The sequence below is a fragment of the Gymnoscopelus microlampas genome, assembly GCF_963454915.1.
Source record: "Gymnoscopelus microlampas genome assembly, chromosome: 13".
NCBI classification, from domain to species: domain Eukaryota; kingdom Metazoa; phylum Chordata; class Actinopteri; order Myctophiformes; family Myctophidae; genus Gymnoscopelus; species Gymnoscopelus microlampas.
In genome coordinates this window covers 16,423,494-16,447,104 of record NC_139950.1, presented here as the reverse complement: position 1 = coordinate 16,447,104, position 23,611 = coordinate 16,423,494, and the positions used below count along the sequence as shown (strand labels likewise).

Genomic DNA, 23,611 nt, shown 5'->3' with positions numbered 1-23,611 from the left:
GCAACAGGTGGATTTAACATACCTTTGACCAATAGAATACATTTAATCATAGAACCTTTTAATCATTGTTATTATTTTATTTTGTATTATTTATGAATGTAGAATTTATTTTTACTATTGTGTAGACTGAAAACACTGGCTTACAGTGGAAGTATTGGCAAATAAAGAAATAGGAATTCAAGAAATAATGAAGACAAATACTGACACTGCCTATGAACATTGGCTTGCAGTTGTTGCACATAGTCAACATGCAATAATAATATTAGGCTTGTCATTGAGAAAGGAAAATAAAGTTGTCTTTGAGGAGAAGTGGAACCTTATAAGTCACTTTAAGTTTAGCATGAGGGAGAGGGTCTACCCTCTTCAGGGAATTACTTGTTATGATATCTCTAAGCTACAGAAAACATCCAGTTGCCTATTAAACATACACAAGACACAGACGACAACCGGTTACTTACAGCTGCCATTAATTAGTGCTTTTGATTGCCTTTGTGGTCAAATCAGGGTCAAATGCATAGGCTCAACGAGCCATCGTTAACCTGCTAATGTTACACAGCTGATTGGCAACATTAATCCACCACATCACTCTGTCGGGGATTTTACTTTGGCTGGTCAATTTAAGATGACAACAGCAACAAAGATTAGTAGTAGACCTGTATGTATGATGATCAGTTATTATTCCAGACAGTGGTCTATCCAAGACGTTTTAACACGTTTAAGAGCAGGTCCTCATGCCGTCTCTCTCTCTCTCTCTCTGTGTGTGTAGCGTAGACTAACAGCGAGGGGCTGTGCTGATGCTGCTGCCACACAACGCTGTTTAACCGAGTTATACTTCTCCAGTACAACGGTGTCTAACCGGAGAGTTATACTTCTCCACCAACGGTGCCTAACCGAGAGAGTCCATGCAGATCACAGCTGACAAATATTATATATTATCGGAGCTATTATTAATGTTATCGGTTTTATCGGGATGACGTCATAATTCCTGATATCAGACCTATAATTATCGGGCCGATACTTATCGTGCACCACTAATTTTACCGCAAATTATTGTTATATTTTTCTCTGTTGGTGGTGACAACTCTAGTGCGTCCCATGGACGCACTAGAGTTGTCATGAATGCGTCCTTTCGCAATATGGTGCGTCAGCGACGCAGGACGCAGGCCTACGAGCATCTCTGAGCTATCTCAAAATTGTACTTTAAGTACCATACTTGAATAAATGTAGGCCTACTTAGTTACTTTCCACCACTGGACAACACAAACTTGAATATCTGATATATGGCTAGACACTCAACAATGTAGTTCAATTAGCTTTATTGCTAGAAATAGAAAAATGAGATTGAGACATATAGTGAAAGGACAATATTATTTTTTAAATCTATACATTCAAGGACATACAATTAACATTATTTGCCTGCACGTTTCAAAGTGAGGCGCTGATCGATTGACAGTAATAAATATGTTTCATCACTTGATTTTTCATACACAACACATTTCCCCATTAACATTTTAAATCCTTTGCTCTTATTGCATAAAACACACATGCCTTCTTCATAGCATCAGTGATATCTGTGAACGGAAGTCACCACTCGAAGGTGCGACAAAAAAATTATATATATAGTAATCATTGCTATTTAGTGTTTGTTCAGTAACAAGGGTCTCCCTCTCTCTCTCTCCAGCTCTTTAGTAGGCTAAACAGAATATACGTTTCCAGGTCAGGATATCAATTTGATCCAATCAGAAGAGAGAACTCATACAGGATACAGGATAAACCGCAGAAATTGGTGATGTAGTGATGACACAAAGAAGTGAGCAGACAAAATTGGAACCGGAACCCTGTTACTGAACAAACACTCTATAGCAATGATTACTATCAAAATATAGAGCTTAACTCTTTTCACACAAAAAAGTTTTGTTTAAACAAAACAAAAAAGAATCACTTACCCCACCTTTACGGTGGCATGAGCAATACATTTATATAATAACAGTTTCATAGTGTTTACATTCGTTAGGCAAGGCACTTACATAATGATGATTTTGCTTTTATCAAACACAACAATACAAAACATTAACATAAATAAAGTAACTTACTTCCATGTAATACAAATAGGTAGCAATATGGTACACTGTCAAATCTATTTTGCACCATAGATAATATACCTACATATCTCAAATGATTTAGGAATGTAATGTTCCCTATTCTGATGGAATGTAAAAAATAAGAAGAAGAATCTCGCTACCTTCAATTTTGTCACATATACTGTATATAGTTGAAGTTAATATGCATAAAACCATAAAAACAAAGGTTTCAGTTGAACTGAAACTTAACTGAAGTAGAGATTGAGAATAGAGTGCTTTAACCATTGGGCTTTAAGCACTCAAAGCATGTTGTTTAATTGAGTAAAACTGGAGAAACAAATGTCCTTGTGTAAGGTGTGTAAAAATGAAAACATTTTTTACACAATCTGAGTTAACCGCTTGAACCCTTTCTTTTTTTACCCAAAAGTTTTATCCCACGATTTTGTAACCCATTTTTTCACCCAGTGCCAATTGCATAAGTAATCCTGGGCCCTATATTTCCCTCTGCCAGCCTGGGGAGAGCCCAGAACTGAGCTCATGCCTCCTTCAATGCATGATGAGCTAGCCGCTTCTGATCACCTGACAGGGGGGAGTTTCCCCGGTAGGACGTAGCGTGTGGAAGGAACACGTTATTCCAACCAGTTCTTTTCCCCTCCATCAGGCGCCCCGGCTGACCAGGGGGAGGCAGTATAGAGACCAGGATTACTGCATGCTTTTTGTGAGGATACCTACCCTAGGGGACACGGGGAGAACATGCAAACTCCACACAGAAAGGTCCTTTCGCCAACCCCACACCGCTTAAACCCTATGTACTTTGTTGATCCCCCAGGGTTCTGTACTTGATCCCCTCCTTTTTTCGCCTTTACATCAAATCTCTTTGCTAGAAAACAGCCGATCTACAAGTGCGCAGAACTATAACTTACGGTATTTTCGCCAAATGAATAAGGGTTCCATGTGGTTCATTGATTTTGCCATGGTGGCTCCATGCGTTGTGTTAAGGTCATTTTCATGCTTGGAGCGACAAGTGTTGGAACGGCACATCGCAAGACGAAAGTGTCCTCAAAACGACAAACAAAATGTGTCGTGGAGGACGTCCGCCGACGGTGTCACGCTGCAAGCTTGTACATCTTCAATTTTTTAACATTTTTGAAAAATATCAAAAATGTTGAATAATCTTGCTTTTTATTTTTACATAAATCTTCTCTGCTGGGGGTCCCTGGCACAAAACCATTTCAGATGGGAGTCCGTGGCCAAATACAGGTGTCCTTCCCTTGAAAAGGTTTGAGGATCACTGTCGCAGACAGTAAAAATATCAAAATGAGATGAAACACGTAGTGCGACGCGTCGATTGACACTTGCCGATCCAAGCTTAAATTGTCCTTTAGGGTTGTGTAAGAGTTTAGTCCTTCTGTAGAGAGCTGTAGTACTCGGTCAGAACCTTCCAGGCTTTGGGAGCCATGAAGCCTTCTGGAGGGTTCTCTCCGCTCCGTGCTAGCTTCCTCATCTTGGTGCCGGAGATGAATTCAAAGTCAGCATTTCTGGAAAAAGATGAAATTCAGGGATTAGAGCAAAAACAAATGTAATAATATTGACTTTATTACCGGAAGTCATTGGCGGTTGAATCAGTTAAACGCTTGCCCAAATATATGCCATCATAGTACTTAAGATGACTGACATCGTTGACATTCTGCATGAAGTCTGAGATCCACATATTACACCTCATCTTGTTGTATTGCTGTTGCAAACCAAACATTCAAGCCATACCTTACTAGCAGTGGTGGCTTTCTGCCCAACAATATTTGCAATGTTTCAAAAGGTTCCACTTACAAACCTGATATCCATGTTGACTTAATCACTGGAGCTAAAGTAGTTAATCTACTTCCAGCCTTAGCCTCAACATATTTCATACCAATAATATTAATGCCAATGTTTTTAAATCAGTGCTTCTCAAACGTTTTCATGCCAAGGACCCCTAAATTGATAGTATTTGGCTGTGGACCCCCATCTGAAAATGTTATGTACCAGGGACCCCCAGAAGAGAAGTTCTTTTGTTAAAAAATCATTCAGATGCACAAGCTTGCAGCACGGCACAAAGTGACACACTGTGAGCTGAGTAGATCTGCCATTTTTGAATAGCCAACGCTAAAATCTAAAATGACCCAGATATGCTTTCCCGCTTTTGATGGGTTAACAATGAACATCTCATCGTCCTCACCGCTCCTTGTCGTAAAAGTCCATGGCCTTCTTAACCTTGTTGTAGGCGGCTACCCTGAAGGGGATGATCTCCACAGACGTGAGGCCGGGGGCCATGGTGAGGACCTTACTCCCGTGGGTGGGTTCGTACATGTCCTGTTTGGTCTCGGGGTGAGGCATGCCCGCAGGGTCACGGCCCACGATGTAGAAGTTGGCCCCAGCCACCATTCTTGCCCTGCAATGCCACTGCACCTGAGGGGGGATTCCACCAGACATACACATTCAAAACACGCTTTTCCGTATAACACGTTTGCCGACAACCTGTGATGACGTAACCAGTGGTGTAAAGTAACTAAGTACATTTACTTAAGTACTATATTTAAGTACAATTTTGAGGTACTTTTACTTTACTGAAGTTTTTCCCCATGTTTAATACTTTTACTTCTACTCCACTACATCTTAGAGGCAAATATTGTACTTTTACTCCACAACAATTATTTGAAAACTTTAGTTACTAGTTACTTTGCAGATACAAATTATTATATTATAAAACATACATTAACCACTTTAGCCCCGTTTTATATATGGGCTATTTGAAAATAGCCGATCTACAAGCTCACAATACGTGAGCTTGTAGATCTGCTATTTTCAAACATTTTAGTACTTTTACTTTTGGTACTTTAAAGTTTAAGTATATTTTGATGCCAATACTTTTGTACTTTTACTCAAGTAACATTTTGAACATGGGCCTTTTACTTGTAACAGAGTATTTCTACATTGCAGTATTGATACTTTTACTTAAGTAGAAAATGTGAGTACTTTTTCCACCATTGGATGTAACACCAACAACCTCCCTGATCACAAACATTTTTAGTTTTTTTATTTATTTAATCGTTCTGCAATCTGCAAATTCCCACTACCCCAATGTACTGCACTGTAGACCCTTGGCGCTGCTGACCCCTACTGGTCAGTTTGTTAGGGAGGGTGTAAAAATAAACAACACATGGGTACCAGAGGCCAGGGAGGGTGTACTGTAGACAACCAAGTGTCTCCTCCTTGCCATTACAATCAAATCAAAACTCACCTCCGTGGGTCCGGCGTACATCATGGGCGAGGGGAAGATGGCCACGATGGTGTTGGCCGGGTCCAGGACGCCCTCGTCCAGCACGGCGGCGTGCTGCTTCATCCTCCACTCCAGAGGCACGTCGTCGTCCTTGGTCCAGCCGCCCAGCGGGTGCAGCAGCAGGACGGGCTTCTGGTAGCCGCGCTCCAGCAGGCGCCGCTTGGTGTCCTGCATGAGCAGGGCGTGGCCGTTGTGGACGGGGTTACGCAGCTGGAACGCAAATATGGCATCTGCAGGAGGGTACATCAAAGCAAAGGTTGTTGTTGCGAAAGCATGTGACACAAATAAAAAGCTGCAAGTATACTTGGCCTTACAACAGTGTCATGGCAATGACATGGCACATTGTGAGTTTGCAGATCAACAGTTTTTGATATTATATATAATTTTATCGATTAACGAGGCCCAGGAGTTCAACACCTGTCATCCCTATCCGAGTGGATCAGATTTGGATTTTGGTTTGTACAAAACCAAAATGAACCGCACTGGGATCACTTTGATATCCGATCTGTGATCATAGAATTATGTCAACAAACGTTCAAACGTCAAAAAGAAATACAAGTTTGATTAATCAAACAATCTCCTCAAGACCCCAAATCCAAATCTGATCCACTCGGATAGGGATGAAAAGCTTGGCCTTATGACGCCGTCACGCGATGGATCACAGATTAAGCTTTATATTAGATACAGTAGTATGAATTGAATACATAGGACCACAATGGAAACAAGTTCCCAGGACTTTTGTGTGTACCTTGTGCTGTTTACATTTATGACTAATAAAGTATTCAATCAATCAAACAATCAAACAAACAGTGGCTACAGTAGAAGATACACACACTGTATGCACTCAATATAAACTAACTATAAAACTATAAAAGTAAATATTGTTTTTATGTTCGCAAACCGGACCTTCACATTTCCAGTGGATACTTTGTGCAAGTGTACATCACACATAACATGCTGGAGCCATGAACAAAGCTCAGAGGATAGGAGCACAGTCTAGAGCAGCAAAAGAACAACAAAACTTAAACTCCAAACATTCACAAAACGGGGTGCAGAGTAGGGCTGCAAATATTGTTTTTAAATATATATATTTTAAAATAAAATGTATATATCAACAAATCGATTAACCACTTGAGTGTTGTTTTAAAATAGGGAAAATAGCGGATCCACAAGCTCGAGCTTGTTGTTGTAGCGTCTGTAGCTTTGTGAGCCACAACCTTTATACCCCCTAGTGCAGATACGCAAATTAAGACAACTTAAACCCTAGCTTCCATATTGTGGGGAAAATATTCGCAAACTAATATAGTCGATCGACAAGCTCGACTCGTTGTGAGCTTGTCGATCGGCTATTTTCAGCAAAAGCTTTCCCCACAACAAAAGAAAACAGAAAATACACTAGAGCCCTGAGGGACTCTGCTCAACCATATAGGGTGGTTGAACAGCTATGAACGCAGCATTCAAGTCAAAGTGGGCGGGGCAGGTGAGAAGAACAGGGTTGCATCATTCATTCTTCAACACTTTACAGATGCTTCCATAAAGTGTTTTAAAACACAGTGACTCAGTCAGGCTTCATGCAGCTTTTAATTTACCATCACACTTTTACACCAGGTCCTTTGTCAAGAGCTTCTGAAAAACAAATTTCAGACTGCTGTGTACAGTACATTGATAGTGTAATCAAAAGTAGCTGTAAGTGATTTTTATTAAGTTTTTCATTAAATAGCTCATACCTAATAGCTAATAGTAATCATTGCTATAGAGTGGTTTCAGTAACAGGGGTCCCCCCACCCCTCCAGCTCTTTAGTACACAGACAATACATTTTCAGGTGGGTCACCATTTTTTATTTCTTCTTTTTCTTTTCCCCCATGTAAAGCAACTTTGATAAGTGTTGTATACATCTGAGATCTTATTTGTTATTAGTATTAGCATCATGTCATTTCATTTCTAACCTGCTTTCATGTCTTTGAACTTCTGCTTGAGCTCCATTGGAGTAAGGCGGTACTGGTCCAGCCCATCGTTCCATCTGATTCGGTCCAGCACCTCGAGGTCACCCCCAACCAGCCAATCACCTCCCTCCATAACCATCTGCAAAAGATACAGGACATAGAATCATCCACATGATCTCTGTGTGTGACAAAACTGTTGGTTGTCCATGGAAAACAAGATTGTTTTTGTTTATGGCAACGTACGTAGTGTTGTTTCTTCCGAAAATGAGAAAAAACAATGACAGTAAGTGGAAATGGATATTATTTTATTCTAAAGCCAAATTTATACTCATTGAAAATGACATGTTTTCTAGCAAACAATTAAATATGGTGATACCATTGGGCGACCAAGTATAAGCTAGGCTTACGCTTACAAGCTTGATTTGTACACGCGTCATATATAACATCATCACAATGATTTTAACCACTTTATCCATTTATACGCTAGCTATTAAAAATCACACCTGTGTGAAGGTAGCGGCGCCTTTGATATATTTTGTCATAGATATGTGTTTCTACTAGAGAAACAATATTAAAAGGCTTCCAGTGGCACTAAATAGTGCCATTGGAAGCGAATCACCAAATGCATTCCAAGGTAAGTGGCAAAAACTGATCTGTCATAGCTGATAGAGTGGGTACCTAAAAAATAAACTTTAGGTACCCACTCTATCAGCTTCTATCTTCGTAGCTTTTTGTAGCAGATATACAAACTTCGCGCTCTATACCTTTAGGTATAGAGCGGATATTAGCCCTCTATACCTGGCTTTTGCGTCAACGTTCTGATTGGTCAGGCTCGCCAAGGTTCTGATTGGTCAGGTCCGTCAACGTTCTGATTGGTCAGGTCCGTCAACGTTCTGATTGGTCACTATTCATGACATCACTATGTTACTATTCATGACATCACTATGATGTCATGAATAGTGACCAATCAGAACGTTGATGGACCTGACCAATCAGAACGTTGACGGACCTGACCAATCAGAACCTTGGCGAGCCTGACCAATCAGAACGTTGACGGACCTGACCAATCAGAACCTTGGCGAGCCTGACCAATCAGAACGTTGACGGACCTGACCAATCAGAACCTTGGCGAGCCTGACCAATCAGAACGTTGACGGACCTGACCAATCAGAACCTTGGCGAGCCTGACCAATCAGAACGTTGACGGACCTGACCAATCAGAACCTTGGCGAGCCTGACCAATCAGAACGTTGACGCAAAAGCCAGGTATAGAGGGCTAATATCCGCTCTATACCTAAAGGTATAGAGCGGCTAGCGCCGCTAAAAAAATAGCAGATGTATAGGGTCGCAGCATTTTAGAAAAATCTTGAAAGTGTTTGAAAAATGTTGAATCATTTGACATTTCTAAACATATATCTTCTCTTCTGGGGGGTCCCTGGCACTAAATCTTTTCAGATGGGGGTCCGTGGCCAAATATATATCAATTTGGGGGTAAAACGTCAATAAAAGAACTTGGTACGAAAAAGTTTGAGAACTACTGATCTACTTTGCAACAAACCTTTATGTAGGGGTGTTGTGGGCAGGTAGTTCCCCACTGTCGGGCGCAGCGCTCCTCCTTGCGGTGCTCATAGAACTCTGGGCTCCTCAGGATGGCCACCCTGTTACCCTGGAACTCCAGAGCCACCGCAGCACACCCATCCAGCTCCTCCTTGGTCTCAGTGCTGACAGGCAGCACGATGGGAACAGACTGGTTGATCGCCCCACCTGAAACGTCCAAAAACATGACATTAGTCCTGCGATTCTCAACCTTTTTGAAGTTCAGGCCACGGAACCCCATTAGATACCATATTTATTTATCCCTGGGACCCCCAATCTACACTGTACAATAATCAGTGTTAATTTAACTCTGAGAGTGTTCAATTGGATGGTCTACAAGCAGATCTACAAGAGTGAAAATAGTGAAAATAGCCAATATACAAGCTTGTAGAGCGCCTATTTTCACTATTTTTTGTTGCATGCCGAAGAAAGTAAAAAAAAATAGGGCTTAATTAAGTTGTTAATCATTCTAATCGATTTAGTCGATTATCAGTGTATCAGAAAAACGGGCTTCTCAATTATTGAATGAGTCTTACCATCCAGCAGGTTGCCAAAGTGCATCACCTGGAGGAACTCTCTCTCCCTCATGAAGCCCTTCAGAGGGCTGGCCCAGCCTTCTGCCAACACCTGCACCCACTGGAGGTCCAGCTGCACCAGGACAAGGAGGGGGAAAGTTAATAAAGTAATCCATTCATAATGTTTCTCTATTTTGGGCATGTCATCATACGTGAAAAGCCTTTAAAAAAATGACAAAGCTAGTGAAGATTGCAGATCTACGATTTCACAGGGTGTGATGTCACTGTAGCTAAAATAATTGAACAACACTAATTGTTTACAATAGGAGCACCACATTTGTATTTGCTTTCCAAGAGTTGAAATATTTTCAGAAATGCTTTGGTTGGACAACACAGACAAAGCCTATATTCTGTTTTTAGAAGTAGTTAGAGAGTAGTGTTGGTCACAACAACTCAGGAGGACTCTGGACCCAGTATTTACACTGACCGGTACTGACCCCCGTCCCTGTCCATCTGATATGTGATAGAAAGGCAGGCTATAAAACAGAGCGTTATTAAACGTGTTACCTTGGTGATATTGATGGTGGGTAGTGTGCTTGCGTCAGCCACAGCCAGATGCAGCTTATTCTCTGGAACAAAGAGTTCATTCACCTCCTCCATGACCCCACTGGGTACTATATTCTACATGCACAAAGAGAAAATGTACAATATTCCATAAAGATTACAATATTCATGCAGGCAAACAAAAATATTCTATAAGTACTATATATTCTACATACACAAAGACAAAAGGCAAGGTATGTCATGCTGAGATAATATTGCTATGGCCAATAGCCAATAGATAGACTGTGTGTGAGTTTAAATCTTTTACTGTCGTTACTTTCACGAATACACAGTAAAATCCTCACTGGTTAGGTTTGTACAGTCCCAGAGTTACAAATGGATATTGTGCATTATTAGGACTTAGATAGACTTTGATGACCAGTGGACCGGTAGGCAGCGGTTCCGATAGGAGACACAAAGGAGACTCTTTGTGTCTGCCACCAAGTGCCGCGCTATGAGCTTGTAGATCTGCTATTTTTGAAAAACATCAACATTTGTGCAAATCTTTGAATATATATATTTTTAAAGCGAACATTTGTAACTCAAATCTTTGCTTCTGGAGGTCCCTGGAACAAAATATTTCACGAATGTCCATATTTTCAAAGATTTGCACAAATCTTTACGATTTTTCAAAAAAGCTTGTATATCTGCTATTTTTGAAAAGCCAAAGAAATCTAAAATCACACAGATGATTGGGGGTTAATGCTTAAAGGGTTCATGTCTGTACCACATGCTGTTTACATTTCTGACTAATAAAGTATTCAATCGATCAATATTGAACGTAGCGTGTGCTCCATCCTCCCCACCTGGTCTTTCAGCAACTTGAGCACATGCTCGATGCACTCGTTCACAGTCTGCTCTCCTGTCTTCAGCACCAGCTCTGGTGCCTCTGGCCGCTCATAAGTCGAGTCGATCCCAGTGAAACCTGGCAACAAAAGGAGATACATGAAGAATATTAAGTACAATGTTGAGGTTCTTTTACTTTACTGGAGTGTTTTAATTGTCTATACAGTATACTTCTATCTCAGAGGCAAATATTGTACTTTTTACTACACTATAATTATTTGAAAACTTTAGTTACTAGTTACTTTGCAGATATAAATTATTACATTATAAAACATACATTAACCACTTTAGCCCTATTTTATACCTAGGCAATTTGAAAATAGCAGAGAGATTTACAAGCTCACGCGACGCGTTGTAAGCTTGTAGATCTGCTATTTTCAAACATTTTAGTTTTTTTTTTATTCCGGACTTTTACTTGTAACAGAGTACTTCTACATTGCAGTATTGATACTTTTACTTAAGTAAAACATTTGAGTACTTTTCCCACCACTGTAATTAACCACATGAACCCTAACAACGTCCCTTTTCTTGGGCGTGTCGTAATATAGGACCGCTGTCAATATAGTACACAGGGGTTAAAGTGGTGAAGTTTCATTAAGAGACGGGGTGGTGGCTCAGCCAGTTCAGTGCAAAGACCATGTCGTTGTTGTCGGGCAGAAACCTTGTATCTCCAAATTAACTCCCTACTTGATCATACTACGGTGTCACACAAAAGCATCAAAAGTAGCCGTTTTCTTAGACCAGGATCAAGTCCTGCTTTGAAAGTCACTGATGTGTGCAAATTACTGGATACAGAGTAGGCAGGTTAGACCGGATCACACTGGTTAATAGAAACCAAGCTTTCCACAGCTAGCGTACAGACTACAGAAGTTGAGCAGAAGAAAGTATTTAAAGAGATGCGGTTTATGGCATTTATGTCTGACGACATCTGGGCAGCTATAAACATGAAAGATTTCTAGAATAGCGGTCTGCAAACAAAGCGAGCTGGCAAGCGTGAGACTGCTGCCAACTGTCAGTGACGCACGTGAAACCGGATCTGGGGAGACGCATGCACGGATATTTAATATTCTCTTTCATTCTCTTTATGGATTAAAAAAAAAAAGTGAGATTGAGAACTGACACTGTAACTCCTTATTCACTGGAGGGAAAGTTAACCCACTCGATCCGAGAACGCATCTGTGTCATTTTAGATTTTAGCCATAAGCATTATTTTATACTTTGGCTATTCAAAAATAGCAGATATACAAGCTTGTACAGCGGCACCAAGTGCCTGGAACAACATATGTATACATAAAAAATGATATGTATTTGGTTGCCGGCCCCCATCTCAAAATATTTTGTTCCAGGGACCCCCAGAAGCAAAGATTTGAGTTAAAAATGTTGTTTTAAAAAAATCCATGTATGTTACTATATTCTGATGGTAATCATTGCTATAGAGTGTTTGTTCAGTAACAGGAGTCTCCCTGTCTCTCCAGCTCTTTAATAAAACAGAAAATAAATTTTCAGGTAGGTGACAAAATGTCAGCCAATCAGGAGAGAGTACCCATTTATCAGCTTCATCTTATAGTGTTCCAGTTTCACCTTTTAACAACAACCTTTTTGTTTTAACCAGCGTGATCTAGTATGAGAGTGACGACACTAGCGTAGACTCCCATTGTAAGAATGGAATGCGGAAATGCTCGTTCTAACTCAATGAGGAAGTTCCAATGTTTGGAACTACAGCCCATAGCGGCCCGCTATGCGGCGAGATCAAAGCGTGTCGTAACTCTCTCTCTCTATGGGTCTGGTTTGAACCAAAACATATCACTTACCCTACCTTTAACTGGCGGTCTGAGTGTAAGTGAACATTAACCAGCAGATATTTTGATATGAAAGTTGTCAGGGACACAGACCTTTGATCTCTCCTGCGCGAGCCTTCTTGTAGAGTCCTTTAACATCGCGACTCTCACACACCTCCAGCGAGGCGTTGATGAACACCTCGAAGAAAGGCAAGCCGGCGTTCATATGGATCTTCCTGGCCTCCTCACGGTCCTGCAGGGAAAAGAAAGACAGCATTTGACTGTATGTCGGGAAAGTGCTATTGTGCTCTTTTTTTTATATCACCAAATAAAATCAATCAATAAATCATCTCTGTATCCATCCTTTTTCTTTTCCAGCGGTGGACAGTAACTAAGTAAGTGCATTCACTCAAGTAATGTACTTGAGTGCAATTAGATACTTTTACTTACTTAAATTAAAATCGGTGGTTCCCAAACCTATTAGCTTGAGACCCCGGGACCCAAACTAGTGAAAATAGCCGGATCTACAAGCTCAGAATGTGTTGCATTATGAGCTTGTAGATTTGTCACTACTGCTTAAATAATATAACATTTATGGATTGGTTTTGACATTTTTCATTTATTTAACTAATTTTGTGTGCTGTCAGTGGGTGCATCCACACATGAGCGTACGCTGACGTGCAAAGCTACGCTACGTGACGCTAGCCCCATCCACTCTCATGTTAAGTTAAAAAACGGAAGTTCCGGTCCGGTTTTTCCTATAACATGGGAGTGGACGGGACTTCCGGGCGTCAACTTGTATCTCATGTGTGGATGCACCCACTGACAGCACACACATTGTTATGTTCATTAAAGGCGTGCCTCCCACTATGTAAATGTATGCATAGAAGAAACCCGACAGGTACATCTGGTAAAGTTCAAAGATGCTGAAATGTCATCAGACAAAGGGGAGTTAAACCTTTGAAGTTTTCAAATATATAAAATGTATACAAATCTTTTTTAAATATACAAGCTCACAATGCGTCGCGATCGGCTATTTTCAAATGGCCAAAATGTTTATCGGGCTGTTTTGTAATGATAATCAAAAGTAACTAGTAACTAAAGTTTTTAAATAATTGTAGTGGAGTAAAAGTACAATATTTGCCTCTGAGATGTAGTGGAGTAGAAGTAAAAGTACAGAGAATTGGAAATACTCCAATAAAGTAAAAAATACCTAAAAATGTTACTTAAGTACAGTACTTGAGTAAATTGACTTAGTTACTTTACACCAGTGGTTCTCAACCTGGGGGTCGCGACCCCCAGGGGGGTCGCCAAATAATTTGGGGGGGTCGCCAGATTTTTTGGTGAATTTGAATTATTATTATTTTTTTTTTTTTTTTTTTTTTAACAAAATATTGTTTTATGTTATCATTAATTCATGTTTTATCAGTTAATTTACTCAATTTACCCACTTTTTGCAAAAATGTTTTGATAATAAACAATTATCAAATAACCTATTATAATTAAATAACCTTTGCGCGCGCGAACGGGACCGCGCGCGTGCACGTGGGGGGTCGCGGGAAATAATATCATTATTTTGGGGGTCGCGGCCTGAAAAGGTTGAGAACCCCTGCTTTACACCACTGATTATTTTACTTTAAACTGGACTGTTGGAATGAGATTCTACTGCCCGGGATAAAAAGAGAAGTTAGAAGTAAGAATTGTCGCAAAGGAAAGATGAAGCTGGTCAGCGAACAGTAATAATAATAATAACTAGAAAAAGTGCTCCTCGGAGCACAACTCTTCGCCAGAAGACTTGTGTTGGGAATGTTGGGAATGTTCTGTCTGTATAAGTGTCCTATCTGTCCTGTCTGTATAAGTGTCCTATCCCTCCTGTCTGTATAAGTGTCCTATCCGTCCTGTCTATGTAAGTGTCCTATCCGTCCTGTCTGTGTAAGTGTCCTATCTGTCCTGTCTGTGTAAGTGTCCTATCCGTCTTGTCTGTATAAGTGTCCTATCCCTCCTGTCTGTATAAGTGTCCTATCCGTCCTGTCTATGTAAGTGTCCTATCCGTCCTGTCTGTGTAAGTGTCCTATCTGACCTGTCTGTGTAAGTGTCCTATCCGTCTTGTCTGTATAAGTGTCCTATACAGACACGTCTGTATAAGTCCGTCTTGTCTGTATAAGTGTCCTATACAGACACGTCTGTATAAGTCCGTCTGTATAAGTGTCCTATCCGTCTTGTCTGTATAAGTGTCCTATCCGTCCTGTCTATGTAAGTGTCCTATCCCTCCTGTCTGTGTAAGTGTCCTATCTGTCCATTTCTCAGCCATGTCAACTCGAAATCATGCTCGCTGGCTTGGGCGCTTAGCCGTTAACTAAGCATTTGTAGGATCGAGGCCTTCCCATCTAGAGAGGCTTTAGCTTAATTAAAGTATCTGCTTTGCATGCAGGATTGTTGGAACTGTCTTACCTCACTTTGACAGAGGCACAGACTCTGTCAAAGTGACACATGTATTTTATAGGCCGCTATACGTCACTAGCCAATCGGATCACACTATTTCACCGGATTGTCACGTGTCACGTGAGGCTTGACCAATGTTAGTCCCAGTTTCAGAAAGTGAAAACAAACTCTCCTGGCGGAGAGAATAAATAATAATAACCTTGGAGTATGGAGAGATGAAGCTGGTGATGCAGACCAGGCCAGCGTCGGCGAAAAGCTTGGCCACCTCAGCGATACGCCGGATGTTCTCCTCCCGGGCGGTGGCAGAGAAGCCCAGGTCCTTGTTGAGGCCGTGGCGGATGTTGTCTCCGTCCAGGGAGTAGCAGGGGATGGCGTGAGACACCAGGTACTCCTCCAGGGCAAAGCCGATGGTGGTCTTACCAGCACCAGACAAACCTGCATTATGCATGATGTTGATTTGATTTGATTTATTTGATGTTAACGGGATATTTCACTTTCAAACATGTTTGGGGTAATTGTAACATTAAAGAGCACCCCAGACAGTTTTTAAGTAGCTTGATTCAGTATTTAGATATTTGATATTCATTTTATCAGGCACGCCCCCTTCCTATACAAACCCATTGTAACTTCAAACTCCATTTTAATGTTAGATTCATTGAAAACACCCATCCTTGGTTCTGGTGACTGATAATGTCCTTCTAATACGTGAGAAGAACGTGTTTTTTCAATTAGTTTTTTCTTTTTTCTTTTTTTTGGGGGGGGGGGGGATTTAAAAATGAAAATAACATAAGATAAATGAAAAAGGTACTTTAAAAAACACGGTCTCCTCACGTATTAGAAGGACGATATCAGACACCATAACCAAGGACGAGTGTTTTCAATGAATCTAACATGGTTAAAATGGAGTTTGAAGTTACAATGGGTTTGTAACTTCAAACTGATAAAGTGAACATCAAATATCTAAACACTGAATCAAGCAACTTAAAAACTGTCTGGGGTGAAACACAAAAGCCTGAGTAGACGTTAAAATGACCTCAAACATGTTTGAAATAGCAGATCTACAAGCTCATAGTGCGGCACTCGACTCATTGATTTGATAAATAATACACTTTGATAAGATAATGGATAGCTGCAGCCACTATACTAGAATGCTTTTACCTGTCAGCCAGATGGTACATCCTCTGAAGCCTCCTCTGGTGCCGACCACCTGGCCTCTTTTGCTCCGACTCACATGGTGGGCTTGGTACACGACGTTGGTGGATCTGTTGAGGTCCTGCAATACAAAGGATGCCTGCTTAGAACCATGTGTTCATTTTGTCCACTAAAACTATGACGAAAAATGTTTGTGGACTACCTCTTTTTCCTGACGAAAACTAAATAAAAACCAAGCTCAGCTATTTTAGGCACACGACCAAGTACAAATCAGGCATTACGACGCCGGAGGCCTGCCAACATAATTCTTAGTCGAGTTAATCAACTGCAGGTTTAGTCAACTAAAACTAGACTAAAACTAAAACATTTCAGGTGACTAAAATATGACTAAGACTAAACAGAATATTATTCAAAAGGCTAAAGCCACATCAAACATTTTAATTTCAAGGCCATAAGGGTCCATTTGGTTCAGTGTACACTCTCTGAAAGGTCCATTTGGTTCTATGTGAACATTCTCTGAAAGGTCCATTTGGTTCTATGTGTACATTCTCTGAAAGGTCCATTTGGTTCCTAAACTACTATGATGCGACACGTTGTGCATCGGCTATTTTCACAGTTTTTTAAAAGGTTTTATTACTACAGCTGAAAAAGGTTTGGGAGGTGCTACTGGTCTACCGTACAGACGGGTTAAAATAATGTTTTATGTATTAAAATAAGTCCTGGGATTGCAGTTATAAATTCCTTAGTAAGAAGAACACAATCACTGAATGACTTCATTCATTTTTCTGACCATATGTAATGGGCCCCTGCAGTCACTGACTAAGTGTGACTGGAGGGGGGGCGGTGGCTAAAAGAGGCTGCATTGACCTCTAGAGAGAGAGAGAGAGAGAGAGAGAGAGAGAGAGAGAGAGAGAGAGAGAGAGAGAGAGAGAGAGAGAGAGAGAGAGAGAGAGAGGGAGGTAGTACACATGGACAATGTGTCCAGTGTGTGTCCTGGTAGCCTAGTGATGATGTGGCACACCGGCCGAATACCCACACCCACATGCTGTGCACCCATCCATCCCTCCTTCCATTCATTTATCCCCTTTTCCTTTGCTTTTTTCTAAGGACCCCAGTTTGATACCGTTGCGGTCGGGCAGAAAGCCTCTAACTCCATATTCCACTTGATCACACTACAGTGACACAAAAAAGCATGAAAAGTAGCAGATCCATAAGCTCGGAACGTAGTGCGGAGCGACGCGTTTTGAGCTTGTAGATGTTACTTTTCCATAAATGTTTTAATCTCTGGGACCCCAATACATCCTCTGTGTTTTTTTCCCTCAGAGTTACAGATCCTTAAGGGATCCACCTGGACCCCTGGTGGTCCCCGGACCTGATGTTGAGAAGCGGTGATCTTTCCCACAGTCATACTTGTAGATTGGCAATTTTTGTGAGCTTGTAGATCGGCATTTTTTTTTGGTACACAACATCAGTGCGAAAGTATAAACCTTAAATCTTTTCCTAATTTGTAAGCCTATCGGAGCACCAGGAAAATTGTCCTCACGTCTATTTCTCAAATTCTGCTATACTTGTGGGTACATTTGGTTCTCACAAGTATAGTAATACGCACGCACGCACGCACACCAGTAAAACTGCCAGTGCCTGTACAACCCCACCCGGTGTTGGTTTACAAACACACACACACACACACAGGCTCCTGTTATTCAGCCTTCCTCACAGCGCAGGGCTCCCTGGCTGTCACCTCCTGAACTGCATGCACTGTGACCACACAGAGACCTGTCTGTCTCTGTTCCTCACACACACACACACACACACACACACACACACACACACACACACACACACACACACACACACACACACACACACACACACACATACAGTATACATGCATATCGCTGTTGTCGGGCAGAAACCTCTTATCTCCATATTCTAACTTTTTGTGGGGGGGTTTTCTTCGTAAATTAGCACCCTACTTGATAATTTTACAGCATCACACAAAAGCATCAAAAGTAACAGATCTACTAGCGTTTCGAGCTTGTTGATCTGCTACTTTTGATGTTTTTGAATCCTGAAAAGTAACAGTTTTGGACATATGAGGTTTCCACCCGACAGAGATGTATGGTATGATACACAGACAGCCAACCCCTCTACACCGTTGTACAGCTGCATCAGCAAATGGCCATCATGCTGGGAATTAAATGTGTGACCGTATAAATTGGGGAAAAAAGGGACAATTATGCCCTAAACTTTAAGTGTCAAGCCCCTATTTACAGTGCTGTTACTTTGCAAGTGGACAATATTTCAAATGACTCACTCTTATAGTAACTAACTAGCAATAGAAACAATGCACAATACAGCACATCCATTGACCCATTAAAACCGGGGATGCATCTGTGTCATTTTTTATTTTATCAGATCTACAAGATTACAGTGCTGCGAGCTTGTACATCTGCTATTTTTTGAATTGTTTTGAAATCTTGAAAGTGTGAGACAGACAGACAGACAGACAGACAGACAGAGGGAAAATGGCCGAGGGCTGTAAACAATTAGCACCATTCATGGAAGCATACTGTAGGTACTTTCACTTTGGCATTATGTGTCAGCATGTGAACATACTGTAATTACTATGTGAGTTTGTGGGGTTACCGTTTGTATGCCTTTCATGAATATTACTTCATGAATAAGTCTTCTTTACCAAAATATATTTACTTTATATTTTCACTTCACTAAAGTACATATCTTTAGTGTACTATAAGTATTTGAAAACTTTAGTTAGAACTCACAACTTACTTTGCAGATTTAAATTATTATTACAAAACATCCGTTAACAATTAAGCTTTATTTTATAGTTCATGCAAAATGGATGACGTAGAGCTTATTTGATAAATTTAGAAAAGATTGAGTACTTTTACTTTTGAACTGTGCGTATATACTGATGCCAATGCCTTTGTGCTTTTACTGAAGTTAAATTTTGAATCAGAACTTTTTACTTGTAAAGGAGTATTTCTATATTGTGGTATTGCTCATTTTAATTTAGCTCAAGTAGCAAAATCTGAGTACTTCTTCAACCACTGGTCATACATTCTTTTTTTTATGTCTGGTAATGTTCATTGGACAGATAGAGGAATACTTTTGACATCATTCAAACGGAGGGTACATAGGCCTATGTGTTAAATGACATAGCTCACCACATAACATTTGGTTAGAAACATGTCACAGAGCATGCTTTAATGTATAAGCTGGCATCCACATGAATGAGTGCTGTGTGTGTCAGGATAAATGCAGTCCTTGAACTGAAACATACCAGTCACAGCATTGGCTCTCAAAGTGTGTGTGTGTGTGTGTGTGTGTGTGTGTGTGTGTGTGTGTGTGTGTGTGTGTGTGTGTGTGTGTGTGTGTGTGTGTGTGTGTGTGTGTGTGTGTGTGTGTGTGTGTGTCGGGGGGGTTAATGTAGTATCACTTTAACCACTCTATCCATTTATACGTTGGCTATTACAAAATAGCAGATCAGCTTGTACATCTGCTATTTTTTAACATTTTTGAAAAAATACTAAAAATCTTTAGAAACTTTTGAATAATTTAATTTTTTTTCAGATGGGGGTCCGCGGCCAAATACATATAAATTTGGGGGTCCTTGGCATGAAAATGTTTGAGAACCACTAAGTTATACCAGCTAAACATCAAGTTATCGTCACTGTCTGGCAGAAACCTTGTATCTCCATAACCTTGTGGTAATGCTGTACTTCGTCGTTCAAAAATGTCACCCAAAAGTAGCGAAAATCGCCAATCTACAAGCTCACAACCTCGTCGACGAGGTTGTGAGCTTGTAGATCAGAATTGTTTTAAACTTTCGGGAAAATGAAGTGTCTGACCGATGCCGAAAATCTTTGGTCGGATGCCGATCCTTATTTTGGAGACTCCTAGCTCACTGGTTGACCGATATTTTGTACGAAAAGTTCAAATCAATTTGAAAAACTTAGATTTGATTCAAGTTTCTATTTGAGAACATTTAACTTATAGGCAAACAAATAAATAAAAAAAGACACTTTTTTTTGGACAGATAACATTTGTTAAGTATTAAATCAGTATATAAAATCTCTCAGGGTTAGATTCTACACAGTAGCCTAGGTATACAGTAGGTATTCGGTAGACCTCTTTGGTTTTAGAAAATCCTGAAGTGTGGCTGCTCATACTGTTATCACAATCTACTACAACATTGTTGACAGGTTTTCCACCATGCCTTAGTGTTTATTCTAGGGACAGTTTGCAAACAATGGGGATACGTTAGATTAGGCTGACCAGACGTCCCGGTTTGGCCAGGTTTGTGCCATGCAGTTTCAGGCTGGGTATCCCCGACTCCCAACATCTCTAAAACACTCAAATGTCCCGTTTTTCAACATTCACTACCGGTTGCATAGACATCCTGTGCCCCGGGTCATAGCCCAGGGCACCAGCCACACCACTAAGGCCAGGGTTAATCCGACCCTGAACCCTGGGTGGGGTCAGTGGTTATCAGTGGTGTAAAGTAACTAAGTACATTTACTCAAGTATTGTACTTGAGTACAATTTTGAGGTTTATACATTTGAAAACTTGAAACGGGACATTCTGCACAATGAGTACTTTTACTTTTCATTCATTTAAGGGTCCCGATTTGGGGTGGGAGAACCAAACCGCTGATGTCACTGGTAGGCGGATTTGCCCACAGCACTCCTCTGAGACACAGACCAAGTAGACAAAAATGGTGCCGTCTTATAATGAGCATTAGTGAGGACGGTAACCGGAACGCTCGCCCCCGAGCATTCTTGTATTGTATAGTTTTACTGAGGTTATAACGTTAGAAATTAGTTAAGAGTTAGACATAGTTATACTGAGCTTAAGTTTAGGAATTAGATTATAGTTTATGTAGACATCATTTTTCTGAGGTTAAGTTTAGGAATAAGGTTAGGGTTAGGCATAATTTTTCTGAGGTTAAGTTTAGGAATAAGGTTAGGGTTAGGCATAGTTTTACTGAGGTGAAGTTTAGGAATAAGGTTAGGGTTAGGTATAGTTTTACTGGGGTTATGTATAGGAATAAGGTTAGGGTTATAGCATAGTTTTACTGAGGTGAAGTTTAGGAATAAGGTTAGGGTTAGGCATAGTTTTACTGAGGTTATGTTTAGGAATACCCGGTGGCGACCGTTCCGAGGTCGCCGGAGTTGACCGGGGCGAGCGTGTTTTGGGGCGAGCGTTCTTGTATTCGTGAGGACCAATAATATGAAGATAGGTAAAAAATGTGTGAAGTGGTCCTTTTATGCAGTTCTTTGGGTGGTTGGTTACAGTAGCCTATATATAGCACAGCTATAAAAAAAAACTGTTAAGTCACTGTATGGTTCATCTTTAGAAGTTCTCTACTGGTTCTGTACTGGTTCTTCAGCATAGTTTAGGCACCTGTAGATAGTTCAAATAGATAATAAATAAATAACAAGTAGCGTGCACATAAATCGGCGCCCCTGCACCCTTTGACTAAGGTGCTAGTTACAACAGAAACAATGCAGCAATAGAAACAATGCACAATACAGCATATAGCACCATTTGACAAAGGTGCCATTAGAGCACCTTTAACATGGGTGCTTTAACACCAGAGGAGGCTCTCCTATGATTAATTTGTGAGCCAAAGTAACTATTTGAGTGTTGTAAATGTACAGAACCAGATGTACAGCGGCAGCACCACTAAGTTATGTGTGCAGTGTGCACAGAACCCGGTGTGCTGTAGCCTACATGCATATGGATTCAATAGAGCTACATCAGCCTACTATTGTTTTAAAATACAATGTATAGTGTTTTTTGCCAAATAGCCTACTGCAACCCTGAGCTCTTACTGAGACTGAGAACACCCACCAGCCAAACAGTTCAATCAGTGTTCATTCGACTCTGTGAGAGTCCATTTGGTTAATGGTGTAGCCATACTGTACACTCTCTGTGTTACAAATGGATAATAAATCATTGGCTCTCAAAGTCAGGTTCCCTTGAGAGGGGTTTCCAAATGGACCCTTGCAGATCTGTAACTCTGACAGTCACTTATGGGGGTCCTTGAAATGAAAACGTTTGAGAGCCATTGGAAGCATATAGGCTACTATGTAGGCCAGTGGTGGAAAGTAACTAAGTACATTTACTTAAATACTGTACTTAAGTACAGTTTTGAGGAGCTTTTACTTTACTGGAGTATTTCCAATTTTGTATACTTTCACTTATACTTTGTAGACATTAACCACTTCAGCCCTATTTAAACTTTGTCTATTTGAAAATCATACATTTTATACATTTGAAACCTTTGAAATGGGACATTCTGCATAATGAGTACTTTTACTTTTTATACTTTAAGTATATTTTGATGCAATACTTTTGTACTTTTACTCAAGTAAATTTGTAATTCTGGACTCTTACTTGTAGGCTAACAGAATATTTCTACATGGCAGTATTGATACTTTTATTTAAGTTTTTTTTTTTTTTAAATAGTACTTTTACCACCACTGTATGTAGGCTAATGACCGTTACTATAAGCACCAGTCTACACCTTTTATTCATGACTATGAAGCGGTATCCAATCATCACTAGGTCAATAAATCACTACACAGCGCTCATAAACTTGTTACTGTATAACTAAGTTGATCAGACAGTGTGTCAGGAACACTGACCGACAATAACATTATGCATGAATACATTGTAACCTAGTTGTAGACTAAACACACCCTATGTGCATTCTTATACAACTCCTGATGTTTTGACAACTGTCTCCAGGCTTCCCTCTCTAAACTGTACCTCTCAATAAACTTACCGTTCGAAGCTTTTTAATTCCAGACATCGTTATAACCCTGTTATAACCCCGACGCACTATGGACCCTCTGGCTCTCTCTTCGGTTTGATGTGTGGCCGCCGGCGAGCTCCTCGGTCCGAGCTTTATTTCACAACTCCTTCGGGGCAGTAGACTAACTAGATCCTCATCGAAGAGAAGAGAGTAGAGAGACCATAGCACAGGGCTGCCTTTTTAAAAGGACTCCTCCAAGACACGTAGCATTCCGGTGGTGGGCCAGCCCTCCATCGGGGAGGACCATCCCCTCCTCTTACGGCTGAAATTAGCGGCCAATGCAGGGGCGTGACGTGCACAGCACAGGGCCGTGCCTCAGTGGGTGCCTCCGGACCGAGGGTGGGGGGGCGGGGGGTTGGATTGAATCAGGCGTTGTTTTAAAGACAAGCTGAAAGGGGTAATTTAATAGCTGCTGCTAAAAGGACCGACTACTACATACTAGCCAGTGGTGGAAAAAGTACTACTTTTTTTTTTTTTACTTAAGTAAAAG

General features: G+C 40.7%; 1 protein-coding gene across 1 annotated transcript; it reads right to left on the bottom strand.

Annotated features, from left to right (window-relative positions):
- Positions 1-1,299: 1,299 nt before the first annotated feature.
- On the bottom strand, positions 1,300-23,299 carry LOC311059384 (bifunctional 3'-phosphoadenosine 5'-phosphosulfate synthase 2-like). Its single transcript, XM_084077266.1, has 12 exons — positions 23,092-23,299; positions 16,280-16,394; positions 15,321-15,556; positions 12,794-12,932; positions 10,862-10,980; positions 10,020-10,133; positions 9,474-9,585; positions 8,900-9,105; positions 7,345-7,480; positions 5,359-5,627; positions 4,297-4,526; positions 1,300-3,619 (listed from the first exon to the last, which is right to left on the bottom strand). Exons 1-12 carry the CDS (start codon positions 23,116-23,118, stop codon positions 3,481-3,483), a joined length of 1,842 nt encoding a protein of 613 aa, XP_083933392.1. The 5' UTR covers positions 23,119-23,299; the 3' UTR covers positions 1,300-3,480.
- Between the last annotated feature and the right edge of the window lie 312 nt (positions 23,300-23,611).